Below are 21,063 nucleotides of genomic sequence, written 5' to 3' on the forward strand. Positions count from 1 at the left end.
TTTGGTGCACAGGGAAGGAGGTTAACAGTCAATGGGCAAGGTCTTCCTCTGTATCTCTTTAATTCCTCTCCCAGGCTCCATACCTTCCAAATCATCAATTGTCTTCTCCAGCTTGGCTACCGATCTCTCAGCAAACTCAGCACGGGTCTCTGCCTGGGGGAAATGCGACACCAGACAGAATCAGAGATGAACAAGATAATAAAAAGAGGGATTCTCTATCTCTTCCATCTTCAATATGTAGACCTTTCAGAACCAAAGCCAGCTTGTCTAAGTCTAAAGAGTGTATCATACACCTCTGAATGTTTTGATTCCTTCCCTAGAGCCCCCCTTCAGCTCACCTCCTCCCTTCCTTAGAACCCCTTGAGCTCACCTCCTTGAGTTTATCCGTGAGAATCTTTATCTCTTCCTCATATTTGTCTTCCTTTTGAGAGTACTGTAAGAAAAGTAGAATAGAAGTTTCAGAGTGGAAATTCCTCACACAGACCCTACCCCCTGCCACCACATTCACTCTTACAGTGAATATCCTCTCGGATTTAATGTGCTGAATGGCCCATGAGAAAAAAAGCAAGGCCCATTTCTAGACAATAGATCCTTAAAATCCACAAATCAATGTCCTTAGTCTTGATACCCTGATTTGAATCCTCCAGACCTTTATTTTTAAACTGGACCTACACTTTTACCTCATTCAGATCAATCCAAGGAGGCGTTTTTCCTTCCTCCTGTTTAATGAGTAGGTGTAGCAATACCCCAAGGCTCCATGGCTGGAATAGTCCCACGTGATGGTAAAGACAAGTCAGTCATCTGTCTTGACTGCTTATTAGGTCTCATATCTACTATTTGATGCCCCTATTGGTCTGCTAGAAAACCTCTTGGGACCGATGGTTACTGCTCTTTCACACAGCGCTATCAGCCTGAGGAGAACATGACCCCAAGCACCCTGAGACCATGAAGTGATTTTTGACTAAAGAAATCAAAGTGCACAGGAATTAGCGTTAAACCCAGAATCTGGATGACAAGGGCACATCTCACTAGGTTATGCAAAGAAATGGGTTTCTCTAGTCTCTCATCAAGGGCAGGGCTGGGCCCAGGCCCCAAGCCTGTCTGTCACTATCACAACCAGCCCCTACCTTCTCCGCCTGAGCCTCAAGAGACTTGAGGTTGTTGGTGACATTCTTCAGCTCCTCCTCCAGCTCAGAACACTTACTGTGAATGTTTTAAATACCGCAGGAGAGGAAAGGGGAAGGAGAGAATAAAAAAAAAGGAGAGAGAGACACACAGACGTGAATTGAACCTATACGTAGAGAGAGCTGGAAGGCGTACTGGGGAAAAGAGAAGTTCCCGGGTCACCTGAGCAAGTGTCAACCCTCCTCCCTCCACCACAGAACATGTCGGAAGCTGGGCCCTCCTGGGCTAGGACTTAGAATGTTTGGACACTAACAGAACGCTTGAGAGAAATCACTCGCAGGAACAAGTCATAACTGCTGGCTGGAGTGGAGGTGGGAACAGACGCCCAAGCCAACAGTCCCCCAAATCACCCACGGGAGGGAGAGACCCTGTGGAGAGGTGGTGAAGCAACTAGGAAAGAGATGAAAGATGCCAAGGAAGTGGGAAAGAATGGAGCATTCCATGAAGAGATGAGAAAGCACTCAACAAATCAACCAGTGGAGGGGAGGCAGCTGCAGAACAAAAACAAAAACAAAACAGAACGAAACCACACCACACATGTAACCTCTTTGTGGGTTAACGGTTAGTACCTTTTCTTCAGCAGCACTCAGACACTTCAGGTTCTGGTCCATCAGTCTGATCTGCTCATCCATCTCCCGGCAACGGCTGTTAGTGACAGTCACAGGGATCGCACAAGCCAGGTTGGGGGGGGAGAAAGGTCAAAAAGGACACAGCAAGGAAACAAGCAGCAAAACGGGGGGGAATTTTTTTTTTCCAAAAAATGGGAAAACACCACCATGGTCATGATGTCATGTCTGGGAGAGGGGCACAAAGGAAGCACAAATGTATGCGCGTCAGCATGCCTTTGTTACACAAGGCCCAGAGGTGCCCACGGGGGCACTTCCTGTCTGCCCTCCAGTCCCCCTCCAGTCCCCCAGACTGGCAATGTGGTCGAAAAGAGATCTCAAGTCAGCACAGCCACTTCAGTGCCTCAAGGAGAAACAGACCCCAGGTGGGACGACCCTGTAGGGCCTGCAAGTTAACCGTTCACCATATGTTAGTCTTTATTTGCCCTCAGTTTGCAAACCCTCCCTACGAGAAACAAGGGAAGCCTTATTTGTCACCTGTCACTAGTCAAGAGAGTTAGAAAAGCCCATAGCCATTCTCAGGACCTAAAAAAAGCCCACTCTCTGGGCCCTGTTTAACAAGGTTGAAGGAATGCTAGTTTATTCACATTAATGCGCAAGCCAAAGGAAAAGGGACAGAATGGTATGGCAAGATTTGGGGAGCAAGATACTCACGACTCTGCCAGCTCGGCTCGTTCCTCTGTGCGTTCCAAGTCCCCCTCAATAATCACCAACTTCCGAGCCACCTACAGGAGAAGACCCCGTACAGCTCAGGGAAGCAAACAAGGAGCCATTTCCCTCTACCAGGATTCTTTTTCAGAAACCCAAATGACACCAAAGAAGACAACACAAGGCACCGCACCTCTTCATACTTCCGATCTGCCTCTTCTGCAATGTGCTTGGCCTCTTTGAGTTGGATTTCCTGGAGTTCCATCTTTTCTTCATCTTTTAAGGCTCGGTTCTCAATAACCTTCATACCTCTGCCAAAGACAAGAAGGACAAATGTGGCACTGACATCCTGGGGAGTCTGTCACCAGCTCCACCCCAAGGCACTCTGAATGGCACCTTCTGAAGCCCATCCCACTCTGCCTACCATCCAAAAAGAACTCCCACACCACCCCCACCTTAGTTTGTTTTAATACTTCTTCAAAAAAAATAAACTTTGGGACGCCTGGGTGGCTCAGTTGGTTAAGCATCTGCCTTTGGCTCCGGTCATGATCCCAGGGTCCTGGGATGGAGCCCCGCATCGAACTCCCTGCTCAGCAAGGAACCTGCTTCTCCCTCTGCCTCCCGCTCCCCCTGCTTGTGCTCTCTCTCTCTCTCTCTGACAAATAAATAAAATCTTTCAAAAACAAATAAATAATAAAAATAATCTTTTTTATAAAAAATAATACATCCTTAATATTTAAGTATACAGTTTAAAGGCACAGAGTTAAGACTCCCCACCTCTACTCCTGCTCAACAGAGAAAAACTCTTCATAACCCTTGCAGAAGGGTTTTATATAGATAAAACCCAAACAAACCTCACCCCCCACTTCCCCACACCCCAAAAGAATCATACACTACCCCGTTCTGCAACATGTTTTCTTTACTTTCTAGAATTTGGGACACTACTCTGGACCAGTGTAGAGACCGCCACATTTCTCATTTTCATAGCAGCACTGTGCCGACATATTCTGATAGAGCATTTTCGATTCTGAAAGCCTTCCTCTCTGATCTCATGCATGTCGCCACACACCTTTGGTCTAGTTTAACTCACGGTGGCAAGAAGCCAATTGGCTATTTTCACCAAAGATGAGTTTTGATTTGGTTCAAGGACTGTGGTTCTCAACCGTGGACATACATTATCAGACCAACTTCAAAAACATCAACACAAAAGGCCCTCTCGCAGTGGACTCTCACTGAACTGGGGTGGAATTCCAGGCATTCTGATATTTTTAACTCCCCAATGATCCCCACCCCTCACTCCCATGATTCTAATGGTGTAGCAGAGGCTGACAGAGCTTATTCCACACTCGTTGCTGGGCTCCACCTCCAGAGTTCCTGACTCCTAGATCAGGCCTAAGGGCTGAGAAACTGAATTTCCACCAAGTTCCCATGTGCTGTTGGGCTGGGAGCTCACTCCGAGAACCACTGCTTTAGGGGGACTAATCTCACAAATTAAGTCTATGATTCACTCAGTGGAGGCCATCCTGGTGACCCTATTTAAGAGTCATTAGATCAGTTTATAGGGTAACACCAATTACAAAAGGTCACAGCACCCAGGTAACCCTTACTCTGTCTTCATATGAAAACAATATGTAGAACAGAAACAAAGAAATAAGTTACTATCTTAATATGTTACCTAAGTGCAATTTAAATAAAAACTTGGGGGGTGGGCAGTAGGACTGTAAGGGAACCCTCCGCAGAGTGCCATGAGCTCCTGAAAACCGCACTCCATCAGGCTCATCTACACACCTCTCACTCTCATCTGCAGCTTTCTCCGCTTCCTCCAGCTTTTGCAGGGCAGTGGCCAGGCGCTCCTGGGCGCGGTCCAGCTCCTCTTCAACCAGCTGGATCCTACGGTTCAAGGAGGCCACCTCGGCCTCGGCCTGTGTTTGAACAAAAGAATGGAAAGGAGAGGCAGAGCCGACTGAGATCAGGGCTGAGTGCCAAGAAGGAGCCAGGGTCCAACATGGCAACACCTGTCTTAGAGCAGACGTGGACACGATAACACAGACACCCATTTCCTCCCTTTCCCATCAGCAGATTTCCAGGTGCTCCACAGGAGGCATGTTTTAAAACTCAGTTCTTTGCCCAGCCCAGTGCCAGTTAGTACCACCTCCTTTCTGGACTCACGTCAAACTCCTGAACAGACTAGTATCAGAAAATGTGGCCAGTGAAGAGACCCTTCTGCCTGAGCTCTGGCTTAGAAGGGAGTTCTACTCTTTAGCAACTTTCTTCTAAGTGTCTCATAAAGTGAAAAAATAACTAAGCAAAGTTTCTTAAAGAGGGAGTTTTGGATTATCGATTAATTTGCTGCTTAACCCAAGTTGTTAACCCTCCAACGCCCTTACCCTGATATACCAGGGGGTCACTAGCAAAGAGAGGATTTTTCAGAGTAACAGTCCAGACCAGAAAGCGAAAGGATGCAGCATTGGAATACCCGCCCTCCCAACCGACAACTCACTCCCCGTCCCCACCCTTTCAAAGGTGACAGCAAGGACCTCTTCTAGCTAAAATTACCTGCCTGGATGACGTACAAAAAAAATTGGGAGCAGAAGAAAATGTCTCCTCCATGCCCACCCCCACTCCTGCAAATTTCTGAACTGCGACTCCTTGCTACTGCTGTAGTCATCCCTCAGCTTCACCCTCCTCACAGCTTGTGACAGTCCTTTTCCGGCCTCCAGCCCACAGTAAAGCACAGGCTAGAATGCAAACCATCCCATGCCGCCGCCTCCTCCGCGATGGAGTGAGGAACAAAGAAAGGAGGCAGGCTACATATGCATGAATTCTACTGGCAGAAAAGCCTTCCTCTCAGGACTACCTTTCCCCCCAACACACCTTTACTGGTGGCAAGTACACTGACTGCCACCACAAGCATACAAGAATTTAATCTGCTCTGCGTGCTACCCAGTTCAGATGCTTATCCAAGTGCTTGGTTAACATGATCTCTCTCTACAGTCCAGATTATTACCCTGATTTCCTTCTGGCAGTCAGGGGTAGGAGGAGCTACAGAAATAATCTGGGCCACAGCTCCTATAGGGAGGGATATAGCCCAAAGACTCACATTAAAAATCAGGTTATTTGGCGGGCACCTGGGGGGCTCAGTCAGTTAAGCATCGAACTCGATTTCGGCTCAGGTCGTGCCCTCGAGCCTGCTTGGGATTCTCTCTCCCTGTACTCCTTCCCCTCATGCTCTCACTCTCCAAAAACACCAAAACAAACAACAACAAAAAAATCAGGTTATATGGCACAAAAATTTCCAAATACAAACACAGAGGTTCAAAGTACTGTGTAGGTTGGGACTATATAACCACCAACCCCCAGGAGAAAAACAAGGAATCCACATAAGCTGAAATTACTAAAACCATTTGTGTCTCTAACTATACTATTCAAAATACCACAAAGACAAGTATTCTCTGATCCTGTCTCTTCCAGGAAAACGAATGTCCCATATCCCCTAGGACAAGACACATTGCACCTCACAAGCTCAAAAAGGCCAAGAGGTCAAGATTACAGGAACAAGTCAAGCTATCAGGCAAGAGCTATAAAACACTGCCAGGGCAATGATTTACCCCATCTCCCCCCTTCAAATGCCTACAACAGCCAAAAAAAAAAAAAAAAAAAGGAACCAGATTTGGAAGAAGCTCATAAAATCTGAGTCCCCATCGAGCTCACCAGTAGTTACCCAAATGGAGTAGAAGATAACAGGCTACGGGGGCGGGGTGCTCAGTTTCCATGACAACAAGCTGGCTCGGGCAGTTTCTCCCACAAATCAGCATTTACAACAGAATTCTTAGCAAGGCTTAAAAGGGAGGAGAAAAACACATCCTGGTGCCCCCACAAGGGCATGTGCACACTGAACAAGCCTGTATCAAAAGCAGAACTGGCCATGGGTGTCTCAGCAAAAGCTCGGGGGGGCGGGGGGAGGCCCGGGGAACGACGACACAGGCACTGCTCTCTTTCTCTCCTCCCACAGAGGATCGGTTCTCTTTACAATGAAACAGAAGTTTGCAGAAGGGCGCTCAGTCGGTTGGGCGGCTGCCTTCGGCTCAGGTCATGATCCTGGAGTCCCGGGATCGAGTCCGCATCGGGCTCCCTGCTCAGCGGGGAGTCTGCTTCTCCCTCTGACCCTCCCCCCCTCATGCTCTCTCTCATTCTCTCTCTCAAATAAATAAATAAAATCTTTAAAAAAAAAAAAAAGATCTATCACTATGTCTAAGGGAATAAGGAAAGACTTTTCTTTCAAGCCAGAACCTATGTACGGCACCTGTCTCTTCCAGATCAATCAAGTCCTGAAAGACACTGGGTGGGACTAACTTCTGCAAACCAGAATGGGAAAATTAAACTTTATGCTATTCCAATTACCCTAGGGTTGGCATGTCCAGATATGGTTTTGAACTTTCAGCCCATCCACCTCTGCCCCGCCTAGAGGATACACTCTGAGGTCTTTCCTTTAGGTAATAATAGGATTCTCCATTGTCCAGGAAACAAAGATCCCAGGGGAGGAGGAGGGACACAGCAGCGATCTGTTCACATTAGAAGACGGCTGATCACAGCTTTAGCTAGGAAACGAGTCTGGCTTAAATGCTACCATCCTCCTTACGGAAGAGAGTCCCCAAGCTCACTACACACCTCAAGGCAAGGAACTGACAGGGCACTCCCTGGTGCTTGGAGGCAGATCAGGGCCAAGGACGGAAGGGGATTAACCTAAATCTGGCATTCTGCCACTCTGGGGTTTCTCTTTTTAGAAAAGAGCCACAGATGAAATTCAAAGGAAACCAGTAACGGAAAAGTTAAAGAGTGAGCCTGGGAGTAAAGGGCTGCTCAGGTTCACAAACATATCTAGGAGGCAAGCTGGAGGGAAGGGAGGAGAGCTCCATGCCCCGGAGCAAACAAAGGTGGGGTCTAAGCTGAGGCACTCAGAGCCAAGGGCTATTTGCCTCTCCCCTGAGTGTGTGCTCTAATGTGAAGGAGAAAGGTAATCAGCAGGAGAGGAAATCTAAACCAAAGAAAGGTAGTAGAGGCTGTTGTGTAGTCCACCAGACCCCACAAACAGGAAAGCCACACAATAGTCAGGCATTCGAACTCCACCAGAGATGAGGAATTGGGTATAAAGCCAGAATCAAAACTGCTGTTTTAAAGCCCACTCACTTCTTCAATCATATGCCTCTATTTTTTAGAACAGGAAAAAAAAAAAAAAAAAAAAAAAAACAGAGAGAGAGAGGGAATACCAGGATAAGTTAGGAGAGAGATATTAAAAACAGGTAAGATGAACTATATACTTAAAAATGGCTAAAATAGTAAGTTTTATGTTATGTGTATTGCTACCACCACTAAAAAACAGGTAAGGAAAAAGACTGCATTTGAATATTATGTTTATGCCCCCTGTTTAAGTTCAGCAAGAACTGCAAAGGAGATTCAAAATCAAAAGTATACTTGACACGGTGCTACGATGGAAAAGGTCAATCTCCCTGCTGAAAGCCGAAAAGATGGATCCCAGAATAACTCCAGACTCAGCTTTGGATTCTTCCACCTTCCCAACAAAGAGTGAATGTTCACACAAAGCAACCAGAAAAATAATTAAGTGGCAATCCCACTGACCACATGAGATACCATCAGGGAGTGCTGAGTTTCTAGCTGCAGAGGAGGGAGGAGCCTGCAAAACCCATTCTAGAAAACCCTAAGAGGTTAACAGGTAGCCCAAGCACCCCTCCCTCCCCAGGGGTGTCTCCTCCTCCGGAGTTCAAAGTGGGCCAGAGGAAAAAGTCAAACAATTAAGCTCCCTCAAGCTGGGGAGTAGAAGGAAGACACTGGTTTCATCAAGATTTAACTATCACCCTACTTCCCTATCTGAACTTCCTCACTAGACTTCAACTCAGTATGCAAATTTTCAGGCTCTGAGAAAGGATCAGCTTAAGAAATATCTGAAGCTGCTCACTCTGCTGCCTATCACCCCAGAGTCACCTAGGAAGAGTGAGGGGAAAAGGAGACAAATTTTCCTGCAAACCCTGGGGGGGGGGGAGGGGAAGAGGGAGATGGGGCATCATCCACTCTAGAAGTGTTCCTTGGATGCCCATACTTGAATGTTGAGCCCAAGACTGCAGTTCAACACATGGCTACTTCTTTAAAAGCCGTCCCGCCTTCCTCTTTAAGGGGATCTAGTCTCAAGAACAAAGAGATGAAAAAGTGTCCCTAGTCATAAAGAGTCACTCAGCCAGTCCAACTCACTTGAATTGATAATTAGAAGTCACCAGCATAATGAATAGGGGAAAAACCCCCTGAGAAAAAGGTGACCGAGGAAGACAAACTCCCAGCATTTCCATGCCCAGTTATAAAAAAAAAAAAAAAAAGAGTACTCTAACAATTTTTATGTATTAACTTAGTGGGCAACTGCCAAAACAATAATTCTCCCCACTCCCCAGAGGAACAGTAAAAAAAAAAAAAAAAAAAAATTAACCAAGGAAAAGAACAAGGAATACCAATAAACCACAAAAGTTCTTCATTGAGTCTTCAAATTTGAGCAACAGTTACTTTTCTTTCCAGCCTCAAGATCCTCCAAAACCAGGAGGTTTTGAGGTCAGGAGGTCATCCCCACCCGCTAGACCGCACCCTACACCCTGGAAAAGCTTATGGCTTACTAAAACTAGAGAACCACTTCTAAACAGAAAGCAGTTTCAAGAATCACCATTCATTCCACCAACATTCTATGTTCCAACTTTCTGTTGCACCAATACTGATCTTTAAAAAAAAAAAAAAATCGGGACAGCAACAGAGTCACATCACTAGAGGCCCCTTGGAACTCATTATTTTGTCTGCATCAACCACACTGCCGGGGTCAACCAGAAACCTTGACAGAAACTGGCAATCCATCCGATTCTCGGCCACACAAACTGGCTTATCAGCTGTGCTTGGAAGAAGTGTTCTTAACCGGCTCAGTTTGCACTGATTACACTTCGGCAATAAAGGCCTCAGTCTGGCAGAAGTCCCTGCCTTTCAGGTCATCACGGGTAGGGCCAGGCAAGCTTTGCGGGCTCGTACATTTGCACTAACGTAGCGAGTGAGGCACCAACTCCTCCTCTGCTCCTTCACGTCGACTGAGAGAGTGGGTTTAGCAGTTGCCCCCATAAGAGGAAAGCGCCCAGGCCGGAGGATGGGAGGCGGTGCCGTGGCCTCAACCTCCTCCAGGGAGGGCACTGCGCTTCCTCTCCGCCGATTGCTGCCTCATTTCCTGAGCAGGAGGGAGCGGAAAAGCTGCCAGCAGGCCAGGCCGGGGGCTTTCCGGCGGTTCCCACCCCCAACCCCCACCCTCGCACAGTAAGTTTGGCCCTGCCCCTCCCAGACCAGAGAAGCACCCACCTACTCTCACCCTTTGGGCCGGAAACCTCTAACGAGAGCAAATTCCGCACCCCTCCCCGCCCTTCCCGGAGGAGTGGGGGAGGGAGAGGCCGCTGAGCCCCTCCCCCGGCCGCGCCTGGCTCGCACGGACTGAATGAATGAGCTGAGAGAGAGAAAGAGGAAAAACCATTTCCCGGGCCCCGAGAGGCTCAGCTCCCTCAAAGGTCAAGCCTGCTCACCCAAGCACCCGGTTCCCCCCTCGTCCGCCTCAGGTCCAACTGCGGCTGAGCCCCACCCATCCTCCCGGCTCCAGCTTCATCTCCGAGTCCGCCGGCGCCGGAGAACCGCGCTCCGCAGCGAAGCGAGGGCCCCCATGCGGGGTTCCAGCCGCTGCAGCGCCTGCTCTCCCTCACGCGCCTCGCCCTCTCCGTACCTGCTCCCGGGCCCGCCTTTCCCCTTCCACTTCCCGCTGCAGGCGCTCGGCCCTCTCCTCTGCGTCATCGGCTTGCTGCTGCAGAACCTGGATCTTGCGCTTCACCGCCTCGATGGTGGTGATCCCGGCCATGGTGCCCACCCAGCCCCTGCTCGCCCTTGGCTTCCTGCCTCCTCCGCTCGGCGCCGCAGCCGCTTCTCACCCCCACTTCCGCCTGCTCCGCCCTGAAATACCGGAACTCGCCCACCCGCCCGGATGTGACGTCACCGCCGCGCCCTGCCGCGCCGGGCCACAGGACGACAGCCCGCCGCGCGAGCGCGGGGCGGGGCCTGCCCCTGACCAGCAAAGGGGGGCGGGGCTGCGTCGGAGACGGGCTACCCTGGCAACCGGGAGGAGCGTCGCGGTCCGGCTCCTCAGGCCCCGCGGGCTGCCCTCCCCTCCGCCCGCCGACCCGCCGCCGCCCACCCGTCGGGGCACCTTGTGTCGTCCCGCACTGAGCACCCGACGCGCCTCTGCTGCCACCCACCGCACACAGGCTCCAAACCCAGGTGCCGGGACAGGCCGAGGCTTTCTGGGCCCCATCCTCCAAAGTGCCCCACTCTGCAGCCTCCTTTCCAGGTCGGCCCGGGTAGGTTCTCTCCCACCGCCTGAAAGTCAATGAAGGGGGTTACGGGGGTGGGAGAAAAGGCCAGGCGGGCAGACTGCTCCTTCCATTTGGCATCAGTTATGAACTCAGTGTTCTATTTCAATTACAGGGCTGGTCTTTTCCTTGGCGCTTTCGAGAGTCAATATGTGCCAGCGGTTTACCAACCTGCCAGCCCTTCCGAACCTTAAGTCGTTCGGGTCTTGGTAATTAATCATCACTGACATTTCTCTTTGCAGGTGAGAAAGGTATGCCCCCATTTTATCAGGAAGGAACCCTCTATTACGGATCACTGTTATCGGACCCTTCGTGCCACAGCCCCATGAGAGCCTCTATTCTGTGGTAACTTCCCCCAATTTCATTGCCACTTCTGCTTTGAGGTGCCCTAAAGAGCTGCTTATGAGTTAGAAACTGCCTCTGCAGGCACTGCCATGCAGGACTTTTGGAAGCGCAACAGTAAAGAGACTTGAAAATTGTACCATCTTCTCTCCTGTTTGTTTGCACTCCCCCTGCCTTCCCCGTAAGCCATCATAGCAAATGTCCCCTCTTTTCCCCTCAGAATTATGGTGTGGAGCAAGACTTAGAATTAGGAATCGTGACACCTGAAAGGGCTGATAGGTAAGACAGGTGCTGCCCTCAATACCTGGTTCTGAGGACATTCCCTCCAGAGGCTCTGTCTTCCCATCTCCTTTTAAAAATACTGAGCAAATGTGGAGGTGTGGGGCAACCAGAGAGAAGGGGACAAATCGGACCACGCTGCCCTAGGCATTTTTTGATAATCACCTGTGACCAACAAAGAATAACCAGCCCCTAAAAAGGAATTAAGCCATTGAACGTGTTATCAATAGAGATGTTAAAAGAATTTAAGTTTCCTGGTTAGCTTTCTATAAAAGACCAACCCTAAAGACCCTCATTGGCAACCCTGTCCCAACAGACCTCTCTCACTCTTGAGAGCTTTTTCTGTATCTTCACTTAATAAACTTCTTACTAGGGGCGCTGGGTGGCTCAGTCGTTAAGCGTCTGCCTTCAGCTCAGGTCATCATCCCTGGGATCCCGGGATCGAGCCCCACATCGGGCTCCCTGCTCAGCGGGAAGCCTGCTCCTCCCTCTTCCACTCCCCCTGCTTGTGTTCCCTCTCTCGCTGTGTCTCTCTGTCAAATAAATAAAATCTTTAAAAAATAAAAAAATAAATAAATAAACTTCTTACTAAATAAATAAATAATAATAAAAAAATAGGGGCACCGGGGTGGCTCAGTTGGTTAAGTGTCTGCCTTTGGCTCAGGTCATGATCCCAGGTTCCTGGGATCCAGCCCTGCATCGAGTTTCCGGGAGCTTGTTTCTCCCTCTCCTGCTCCCCCTGCTTATGCTTTCTCTCTCTCTCTCTGTCAAATAAATAAATAAAATATTTTTTAAAATAAATAAAAAGTAAAAATAAAAAATACTGAGCAATGAGCCTATTTAGAAGAAACAACTCAGACAGTAAATAATTTGCTTGGTAGAGTAACCTGTACAATGGTTTCTCCCCTCCACCCCAGGAATTTGGAAGGAAGAACAGGGTTCTGGACCTCGATAAACTCTACCCTGATGGCTTAAGAATTTTTCCAACTCTTTTTGGAGAAATTTGATCAGAGAGAGGATGGAAGCAGAAATGAGACGTTGTCATCTGGGTGCAGATCAGCAGGGGGCACTGTTTACCTCCCTTTGTCCTAGTGAATCTGCACGAGACCTTATCTTAGGCAAACCCAAGGCTGCTGAGAGCACCACTGCATTCCTGAGGCTGGTGGATGTGGACAGATAATCTTCTCTTGATCCAGGGAAACAGGTGGATTGACTCCTGATACCCTTTAAAGGCATAATGGATGGGCAGCAAGGGGCCCAGTGCTATTGTTTTCCTGGTGACCAACAATACAATGCATCAGCAGGTGCATATGTCCATCCCCGATTCTCATCTCCCAGCTCTACCACGTCTGGTATGACTGTGTTCTAACCATTGCACTCTTCTTTCGCCTTGTTTTACCCTAATTAGCTTCTGACTTCACCTCGGATTGAGAGGACCTTAGACATCATTGTACAACACTGTGCATGTTCTTACTGCCCCTCAACTGTACACTTAAAAATAGTTAAAATGGGTGACTCAGAATGTTAAGCATCTGCCTTCAGCTCAGGTGATGATCCCAGGGTTCTGGGATCAAGTCCCGCATCAGGGTCCCTGCTCGGCGGGAAGCCTAAGCCTGCTTCTCCCTCTGCTTCTCTCTCTCTCTCTCACGAATAAATAAATAAAATCTTTAAAAAAAAAAAAAAAGGTTAAAATGGCAAATGTTACACATTTATTGTGTTGCAATTCTTTTAAAAAAGGACCTCAGACAAATTCAGGGAGGAAAAACCGAAGTTTGGACTGACCTTGCCATATTCTTGCCCTTTCTTTGTTCAAGCAATCCAGCAAATCCTGTGCTTTCCAGAAAAGCTTCTCAGATAACCAGAACTCCCTGTGTAAACATGCGCTTACTGACTCCCTCTCCTCCTCTCTTCCTTTTGCATCAAAGTAATATGCTCTGTTTGTTCATCTCAAAGGTGGAAGCTGCTGTGAACTTCATTGGACATTGTACTGGACAGAGTGCCCTTCCCCCCAAAATATATATATCATGTTGCTGATGACTCTGACCCTTGCTCTTGACTTTAAACTTTGTTGTCTCCTCCTTATTCAGCACTTTTCCCAATTCCTATAAACACTTCACTTTCCTTCTTTGATCCTTTGAGGCAGAAATCATTAAAGAAAAAACATTTTCTGTAAAAGGCCACACAGTACATTTTTCGGGCTTTGCAGACCACAGGGTATGGTGACTACTCCGGTGTAGGAAGAAAGATAAGAAATGATATGTAGGGGCGCCTGGGTGGCTCAGTCGTTAAGCGTCTGCCTTCGGCTCAGGTCATGGTCCCAGGGTCCTGGGATCGAGCCCCCACATCGGGCTCCCTGCTCCGCGGGAAGCCTGCTTCTCTCTCTCCCACTCCCCCTGCTTGTGTTCCCTCTCTCGCTGTGTCTCTCTCTGTCAAATAAATAAAATCTTTAAAAATAAATAAAGAAATAAAAAAGAAATGATATGTGAGTGCACATGGTGTTGTTCCAATAAAACTGTACAAGACTAGGCTGTGACAGGATTTACCTTACAAGTGGAAGTTTGCTAGCCCTAGCTTTGAGGAAAGAAACCTTTCTTCCTGCTCTCATCTTAACCCTGCCTAAGGGATTTTGCCTCCTGCTCACAGCCCTTCCCTCCCATTTCTTGTTCTCTAGCACACTTCTGAGGGCACTTAACTAACTTGTAAGGAAAGCTAACAGGGGGAGAGAAGTTAAATGAATTTTTCTACCCACATATTATATATTGAAATGGGTTTTGGTGGGTTCCTATAGAAACAGGAGAAACTTCTTTCAAGTGAATATACCGAGTCCACCCTGTCTAGGTGGGGAATGACAGTGTGTTTTAAGTATGTGTGCAACAGCTTAGGACAGATAGAATTCATCCTCAGGAAATTCCCTTATCTTCCGAATAAAACTGAGGTATTATCTAGAGCCTCTGTGTTACTCTCTCCCAAGATCTAAGGTTAGACTTTGTTGTTTTCATTGGTCCTGGACACACCTCCTCCAGCCCACATACTAGCTGTTTTAGCCTGCATAATCTCCCGGAGAGAGAGAAAACTCTTGCCCCAAGAAAACTTGAGAAAACTCCTGCCCCTATACCTGTCTATTGGAGCCAGAGAGATCTGTCCATGTACACCTGGAACCCTGGCCAGCCAATTCCAGCAGGCCATCGAGCATTTGCCCAAAGCTCTGGAGGCAACGTGTGTTCACTGCAGTTTTCCAAGAAGGGAGAACTAATAGTTTGCAGGGATCTAAACTTTTGGAAACTATGAATATGTATAATGTATATGATCTGCTTTAACTCTGACCTCTGGTATGATACATTCAACAACTCTCACCATGTTCCCTGGCCTCTGAAAGTGGCAAAAAGCCAAAGAGGAGATGAGAGACCTAATAACAAAGAGGCCAAATGCGAGGATCTGGAAACACTTGTGAATGACCCACACTGTCTCTCCAGCTATTTTCCAAAACCAAACGTGATTTTAAAAAATATGTGCTCCTTGGGGGCACCCAGCAGGCTCAGTTGGTGGAGCATGAAACTCTTAATCTCAGGGTCATGAATTTAAGCCTCACGTTGGGTGTGGAGCCTACTTAAAATAATTTTAAAAAATATGTGCTCTTATTTTCCTATTAGTGCTAAGAACTGACTATATTTCCATTGATAGCAGGACATTCTTTTGTTGCTGTTATGTCACTTTTCTTCCCAACATCTTTCCTTCGTAGCCTCTCATTTAATCATTGTGCTAAGTTTCAAGTTTGAAGATAAAGGAAAAGTAGGTGGTGACAGGACAAACATGAAGTGGAAAAAAGAATTTTATTTCCTGTTCAAATGGGATAATTCAACCCTAACCCTAGAGAAGCTAAGCAATTGAATCAATGCCACAGAGTAAGGTCTGGTGGTGACACTTTTCCCCCTTGGGATTCCTTCTTGCTTCTATTATAGTCTATCAGAGATCCTCTCTGCTGCCCTATGAGCAATGCTTGCTATGGCATCTCCGTGGCATAAGGGCAGACGCCCACATTGGCCCTGATAAATAAACCCATATAGGGCCAGGGTCAATGTGACCTCTTTTGTCCCATTGTGAAATCTGAGCTGGCTCTGTGGGGCAGTTGAGAGATGAGAGTTTCCCTATTAATACACATATCTACGTGCCAAGTCTTGGACACAAAAGCTAAGAATGTGGCATGGGGGAGGAGGTGGGAAAAGTGATAGCAATCTGGACCTGGAGTCCCCTCCCTTTGTTCGGGTCCTGAAAAACACATTAAATTCCTGGGTTGAGGGTGAGACAAACATGAGACTTCTCCATGTGCTTAAGAACAAATGTGCGTGCCATTACAAGAGTATGTCAGCGTGCGATTATACGCAGAAATGTATGTGAGTGTGTCGATGCTCTGTGAACCCACCAGTATGTATGTGTCCAAGTGTGTTTGGAATTTAGTCACATGAACGTGGTGCTCTGCGTGTGTGGATTAAACCCCTTCCATCTCTCTAATACTCACGTCAGCAGCTTTCTTCTCTGCCAACTCCAGTTTCTCCTGGGCATCCTTCAGAGCTTCAGAATACTTGTCCAGCTCATCCTCCGTCCCTTTCAGCTTCTTCTGCATGGCTGCCAGCTCATCTTCCAGCTACCGGAGCCCCAAGAGGCACACACAAGACATACACACAATGGTGCTGGCTCAGACCCTGGGCTCCTGAGCCCTGACCGACCTCTGAGCACAGCCTTGATGTTAACCATTCCTGAAGGGACATACTTTCTCCCGAGCCACTTCCAGCCAACTGCCCCAGGAGTTAGGCCGTGATGTGTGACCCTGGGATCTCTGACCCTAAGATGACCAAGCCATGCTGGATTTTCATCTAAGACCCTGGGATGGGAAATATCTTAGGGAGTGGATGCCTGGAACTCCAATTAAGGCTGGCTCAGTCAGTGGAGCATGTGACTCTTGATGTCAGGGTTGTAAGTTTGAGCCCCACGTTGGATGTGTAGAGATTACTTAAAAATACAATCTGAAGGGCGCCTGGGTGGCTCAGATGGTTAAGCGTCTGCCTTCGGCTCAGGTCATGATCCCAGGGTCCTGGGATCGAGTCCCGCATCGGGCTCCCTGCTCCTTGGGAGCCTGCTTCTCCCTCTGCCTCTCTCTCTCTCTCTCTCTCTCTCTCTCTGTCTGTCTCTCATGAATAAATAAAATCTTTTAAAATAAAAAAAAATACAATCTTAAAAAAAATTTTAAGGGAAAAGAGATGCTACCTGCCAAGTTCCCACCTTTTCCTCTAGAACTCTGGTCCTCCCAAAACATGACCCACACCCGTTTAGATCCAGCAGATACACCATGGCTCAGAGGAGGCTACTGGCTTTCCCAAGGTCATGCAGGCAGCCTGAGGCAAATACCCTAGATGTCCTCTGTCTCTCCAGAGAGGCTGGGAAGAAGAGGGTCCCTCCCACCCAACGAACAAGCTGGTACTGGCAGTCACTGCCTTTGCCGTGAGAACTCTCCTCCATCTCACAGTCTTGCTCACCAGCAGGTAAGAGAAACCGATGCCGGCACCTACCTGCTTGCTCCTCTCTTCTGCCTGCTTCTGCTCAGCTTCCGCTTGCTCTGCTCGGTCCAGGGCATTCTCCTTGTCCAACTTTAGCATCTGCATCTTTTTCTTGATGGCCTCCATCATGAGCGGTGGCTGTTGGTGAGCTGACCTGTGAACACTGGAGAAGTGGAGACGAGGGCAGGAGAGGAGGGGCTGCTGCCCGAATGACTAGGAGTCCCCTAGACTTGAGCCTTTATCTCTGCTCATGGCTCCACCTCTTGTTCCTAATACGGTCTTTCCAGCTCCTTCCATCTCATTATTGTTCTCCCTGGGGGAGCACAGGGTGAGACACTTTGATGGACTGACATCACCAGCAAAGAAAAATTAGGGAACAGCTGAGGCTGATTTTAGACAATGGAAAGTGGGGGAGGGTAGAGGTTCTCCCTGACCCTGAAACTTTCCACTCTCGGGGCGGCTCTGTGGGTGTGTTAAAAGAGCAAGGCAAGGGGAGGGGGAGAACACTGAACGAGAGAAGGGTACTTTGGCACCTCCGGGTATAGGTGGTTCTCACCCGGAGCGTCCTAGTTACACCCCTGTCTTCCGCATCGCCCTCACCCCCACCTGTGTTGGAGGCTGGTCGGATGCCACTGGCTGAGTTTTACCTTTTGATTCCCAGTATTCAGGGAGCTTGAGCAAGGGCGGTCACTCATGGTCCTTGACAATTCCCCCAGATCCCCCGATCAAATTACTGTGCTATTTCAAGAGTCTCTAATTGGCAGGGAGACATCATTCCTTCCCGTTTAGAGCCACAGGGATGGAGTAAGCGGAGAGGGTTGGTATCTGGAAGGCCCCCCCAGAACTTTGAGTGGGGTCAGGGAGAGAAGCAGGGGAGGGTCAGAGTAATCTGGGTAGGATCATGCCTTCCATTTGCCCACAGTGATCTTTAAGTAGAACTTTCGTGCCCACACCAACCAAGCTCTGCACCACTGTCCACTCTTCTTGCTCTCTGCTCCCTCCTTACCCCCACCCAACCTACGGCCACACACGCATTGCCACATCTTCGTTACCATCTCTGTTCTCCCTGGCTTCCTTCCAGGCCATGACATTCCTCCACTCAGAGCCTGTTACTGACAGGTGGCTGTTGATCACAGTGCACCAGCACCATACAATCTGAGAACATGCCAGGGGAGAGGTGGGCACTGTTCAAGGTGACCAGCGCTATCAGAGAAGAATACAAAAAGCTCTAGTCATTACGTCAAGGATAGATAGCTCCTGTGGTACTAAGCCCCAGCAGTGGGTTAACTGAGACACCCACCAGGACAGAGGGCAAAACTGGAGTCCACCCTTGAGAGCTTCCAGTCACTAGAGGTAGACGGGCAGAGAGACCATCAGTTGACCCTTGAAGGAAAGCAGAGAAACCAAAGACCCTCACTGCAGGACAAGTGAACAAGGAGGTCCCGGGAACAGGAGTCAGTAGTTAATAAGTGTGGGGGGAGCGTTGATAAGGAGGGAAAAAAGTGCAAGGACAGAAGATCAGAGATACATCCCTTCTAGTATAAGGGAAGGGTACGGGGAGATATGATACTCAAATTCCAGCTCTCCCACTGCCACACTAGCTCTGCAGCTTAAGACTGAAATCCACGCAGGTTGCCACCACTGCTTTTCCAGAGGGGTCCCGGAGAGAAGAGTTTCAGTAAAGGAGCCCCAGAGCCCCAGAGCCCCAGAGTTGATGCCAAATTGCCCACTGCTGTAAGAATATGTTCGATATTTAGTTGGTTCCTAATTCAACAACCCAATATCAAACATATCACACAGAAGCAGGCAGAAGAGCCTTGGTGGTCTTCTGCCTTCCTCCCCTCCAGCCACCAAGCATGGCTAGATGGCAAGCCGTCTCCTTGGGGAAGGACAGTGACCCTTGCTCTTCACCTCCCATGACAGTGCCGTTCGTGCTGTCCCTGTAGCAGCTTCTCTCCTACCAGTGCCTGGCCTTTGCTGGATCACGTTCGCCTGAACCAGGAAGCATATCTGGCAGGGCTCCACATCCGGGCACCTATCCCTTCCAAGGGCTCCCACACAGAGCTTCTCCCCCTGATGTCACGACCACAGTGCCGAGAGCCAGCCTGGCCACCTGCTCTTCTCAACCTCCTTCCCATGCTCTGAGGCTTTCCGACGGCGGGGGACAGGGGGCTTGCACATCCTGCTTTACCTTTCTAACAGAACTCCTAACCTTTCAGATCACCCCCAGCAGACTGCTGAGAGCCTTTCAGCTGACACCCTCCTGGACTCCTCCTGCCCTTAAGTATTACAGAGAAGTAGCCATGAGAAACTTCGAGAGTGCTTGGCTGCTTCCTCCCATCATCTTGTTCCTTCTCACCTTCTCCCCATGTCTTCCAGGCATGCATAAAGTCACCCTTGGATGTCTTCTGAAGCCCCTCTGCCAGGAAGCAGCCTGCAGTCCTTAGGGCTCTTCTCTTCTGGGGCTTTTTACACTGAGAACTCCTGGCCTGGCTTCTCTAAGGGTCTTCCCTCACAGGGGTCCAGCCTGGTTCCTTTCTGGGGGATTTTTCTTCTGAAGAGGATTAGGTCTGTTGAATGTCGTATGGCAGGCAGACGCTTCTCTCCACTGCGGCAGAAAAGAGCCCAAGTTATAGCCTCACCGGGCGGGTAGGGGGCTTGGGTACAAGTGCAGGGTGGGAGGAGGGTGCTCGGCTTCAGCCCCAGGCTTGTTCCATGTGTCCTTGTTCCCATTAGTCCGGATTCCCGCCCCCCTGCAACACATATACCAACCCCACAGTGCCCTTGATCTAGATCAATAGTTTGTCCAAAGCCCTAGTCAGTTCCTGTTGTGTGGCCCCTGCCTTCCAGGGGAAGGCTGACAAAAGGGCGTCCAAGCCCCAAGGGCTGTTGTCTTATGTCCTTGCTACTTCATGGCTCCTACTGGGGGTGTGTGTGTAAGTTTTGCTTTTGTGACCATCTTTCTTACCCTTATCCCCCACATTTAGTTCCCTTCTCTGGGAGCCTTGACTACCCTGGCAAACCAAAGGCTGGGAAACGACGAGCCGGAGTTGAAAGGATGAGGCAGAGACTGGGAATATTACTGATGTACAAGAGGAGAGGCTTTCTTAGAAGCAGACCTTGACTTCAGGGCATAACTAGGCAGAAACATCGATGGCATCTTATAAACCCTTTCTAGCTCTCCTGGAGTGCCTTCCGTGTAGCCATTTCAAACAAGGCTGAGCCCCTCTGAGCCAGAGGAGATAGGGAGGGCAGCACCACAGAGGAGGAAGGGGATGGATGGAACACTCAGCTGATGTGATGAGAGCAGACGGAGCAGGCAGAGGGGATCGGACGAGATGGGCTCCCGAGGGGCCAGCTGCCAATACGGGAGCCAGCCTGGCGCTGACAAGCCCTGGGGAGAGAGGCCAAGGTCAGGGATCAAGGCAGAGGGGCGGGGTGTCCTGTGGGTCCAGTGAACAGAGGAAAGAGGAATGAAGAAGTTGCTGAAGGAATGTGGTGGTGGGTGGGGAGCAGCCAGGTAAGGAGGGGAAATAAAGAGGGAAAGAAGTATCCTAGGGCAGGAAAACATCATTATGGTATTGGACATTATGTGCCACCTTTCTGCAGAGTGCTTCATTTAATCCCCAGTGAGGGGAGGCATCATCTCCATTTTATAAACAAGGAACTGTGACCCAGAAAGTTGAGGCAACTCCCCCCAAGCCACTCAGGCAGTAAGTGACAGAGGCAGGATTCAAACCCAAATCTGCTGTTTCTCCGGAGGCCAGGCTCTCCTGGGCAATGGGAGCAGCAGAGCTGGTTGGGACGTGGCCACAGGTGGATGACAGACGTGGAGAGAGGTGGTCGGGGGGAGGAGCAGGCCGAGTGGGAGACCCAGCCTCAGGCTGGGGGTCAGACCCAGGCCGCGTGCACCTGCTTCTGTCCCTTGTAACACGGTCACCACCCCTTCCTTCCTTCCTTCCTTCCTTCCTTCCTTCCTTCCTTCCT

The 21,063-nt window shown here is 49.2% G+C and overlaps 2 protein-coding genes across 15 annotated transcripts in view; one reads left to right on the forward strand and one right to left on the reverse strand.

The window, feature by feature from the left end:
* Positions 1-17,275, reverse strand: part of TPM3 (tropomyosin 3) — a 28,774-nt gene extending 11,499 nt beyond the window's left edge. For 3 of the 9 annotated variants that reach the window (XM_027610225.2, XM_027610227.2, XM_027610226.2), the window contains exons 1-8: positions 17,089-17,275; positions 16,041-16,166; positions 4,248-4,381; positions 2,653-2,770; positions 2,466-2,536; positions 1,755-1,830; positions 371-433; positions 84-153 (exon numbers count right to left, since the gene is read on the reverse strand). In XM_027610225.2, the coding sequence (XP_027466026.1) occupies positions 84-153; positions 371-433; positions 1,755-1,830; positions 2,466-2,536; positions 2,653-2,770; positions 4,248-4,381; positions 16,041-16,166; positions 17,089-17,205 (775 nt within the window). In that variant the 5' untranslated portion in view covers positions 17,206-17,275. Of the gene's footprint in view, positions 1-83; positions 154-370; positions 434-1,127; positions 1,204-1,754; positions 1,831-2,465; positions 2,537-2,652; positions 2,771-4,247; positions 4,382-10,263; positions 10,498-16,040; positions 16,167-17,088 lie in introns of those variants that run through there. The other 6 variants (XM_027610229.2, XM_027610230.2, XM_027610233.2 and 3 more) reach the window with 5 other exon arrangements.
* LOC113931950 lies at positions 10,393-13,657 on the forward strand. Of its 6 annotated transcripts, none has more exons than XR_004819346.1 (4): positions 10,393-10,891; positions 11,019-11,112; positions 12,442-12,876; positions 13,478-13,657. XR_004819346.1 is itself a non-coding variant. In XM_035722071.1 (3 exons), exons 1-3 carry the CDS (start codon positions 10,394-10,396, stop codon positions 12,477-12,479), a joined length of 630 nt encoding a protein of 209 aa, XP_035577964.1. In that variant the 5' UTR covers position 10,393; the 3' UTR covers positions 12,480-13,114. The 6 variants fall into 6 exon arrangements, 4 of the variants coding, with proteins under 4 accessions (XP_035577964.1, XP_035577966.1, XP_035577965.1 ...); XR_004819347.1 differs by having other exon boundaries at positions 12,442-12,728; XM_035722071.1 differs by lacking the exon at positions 13,478-13,657 and having other exon boundaries at positions 12,442-13,114.
* Positions 17,276-21,063: the final 3,788 nt, after the last annotated feature.

This window comes from Zalophus californianus, chromosome 10 (genome assembly GCF_009762305.2).
Source record: "Zalophus californianus isolate mZalCal1 chromosome 10, mZalCal1.pri.v2, whole genome shotgun sequence".
NCBI classification, from domain to species: domain Eukaryota; kingdom Metazoa; phylum Chordata; class Mammalia; order Carnivora; family Otariidae; genus Zalophus; species Zalophus californianus.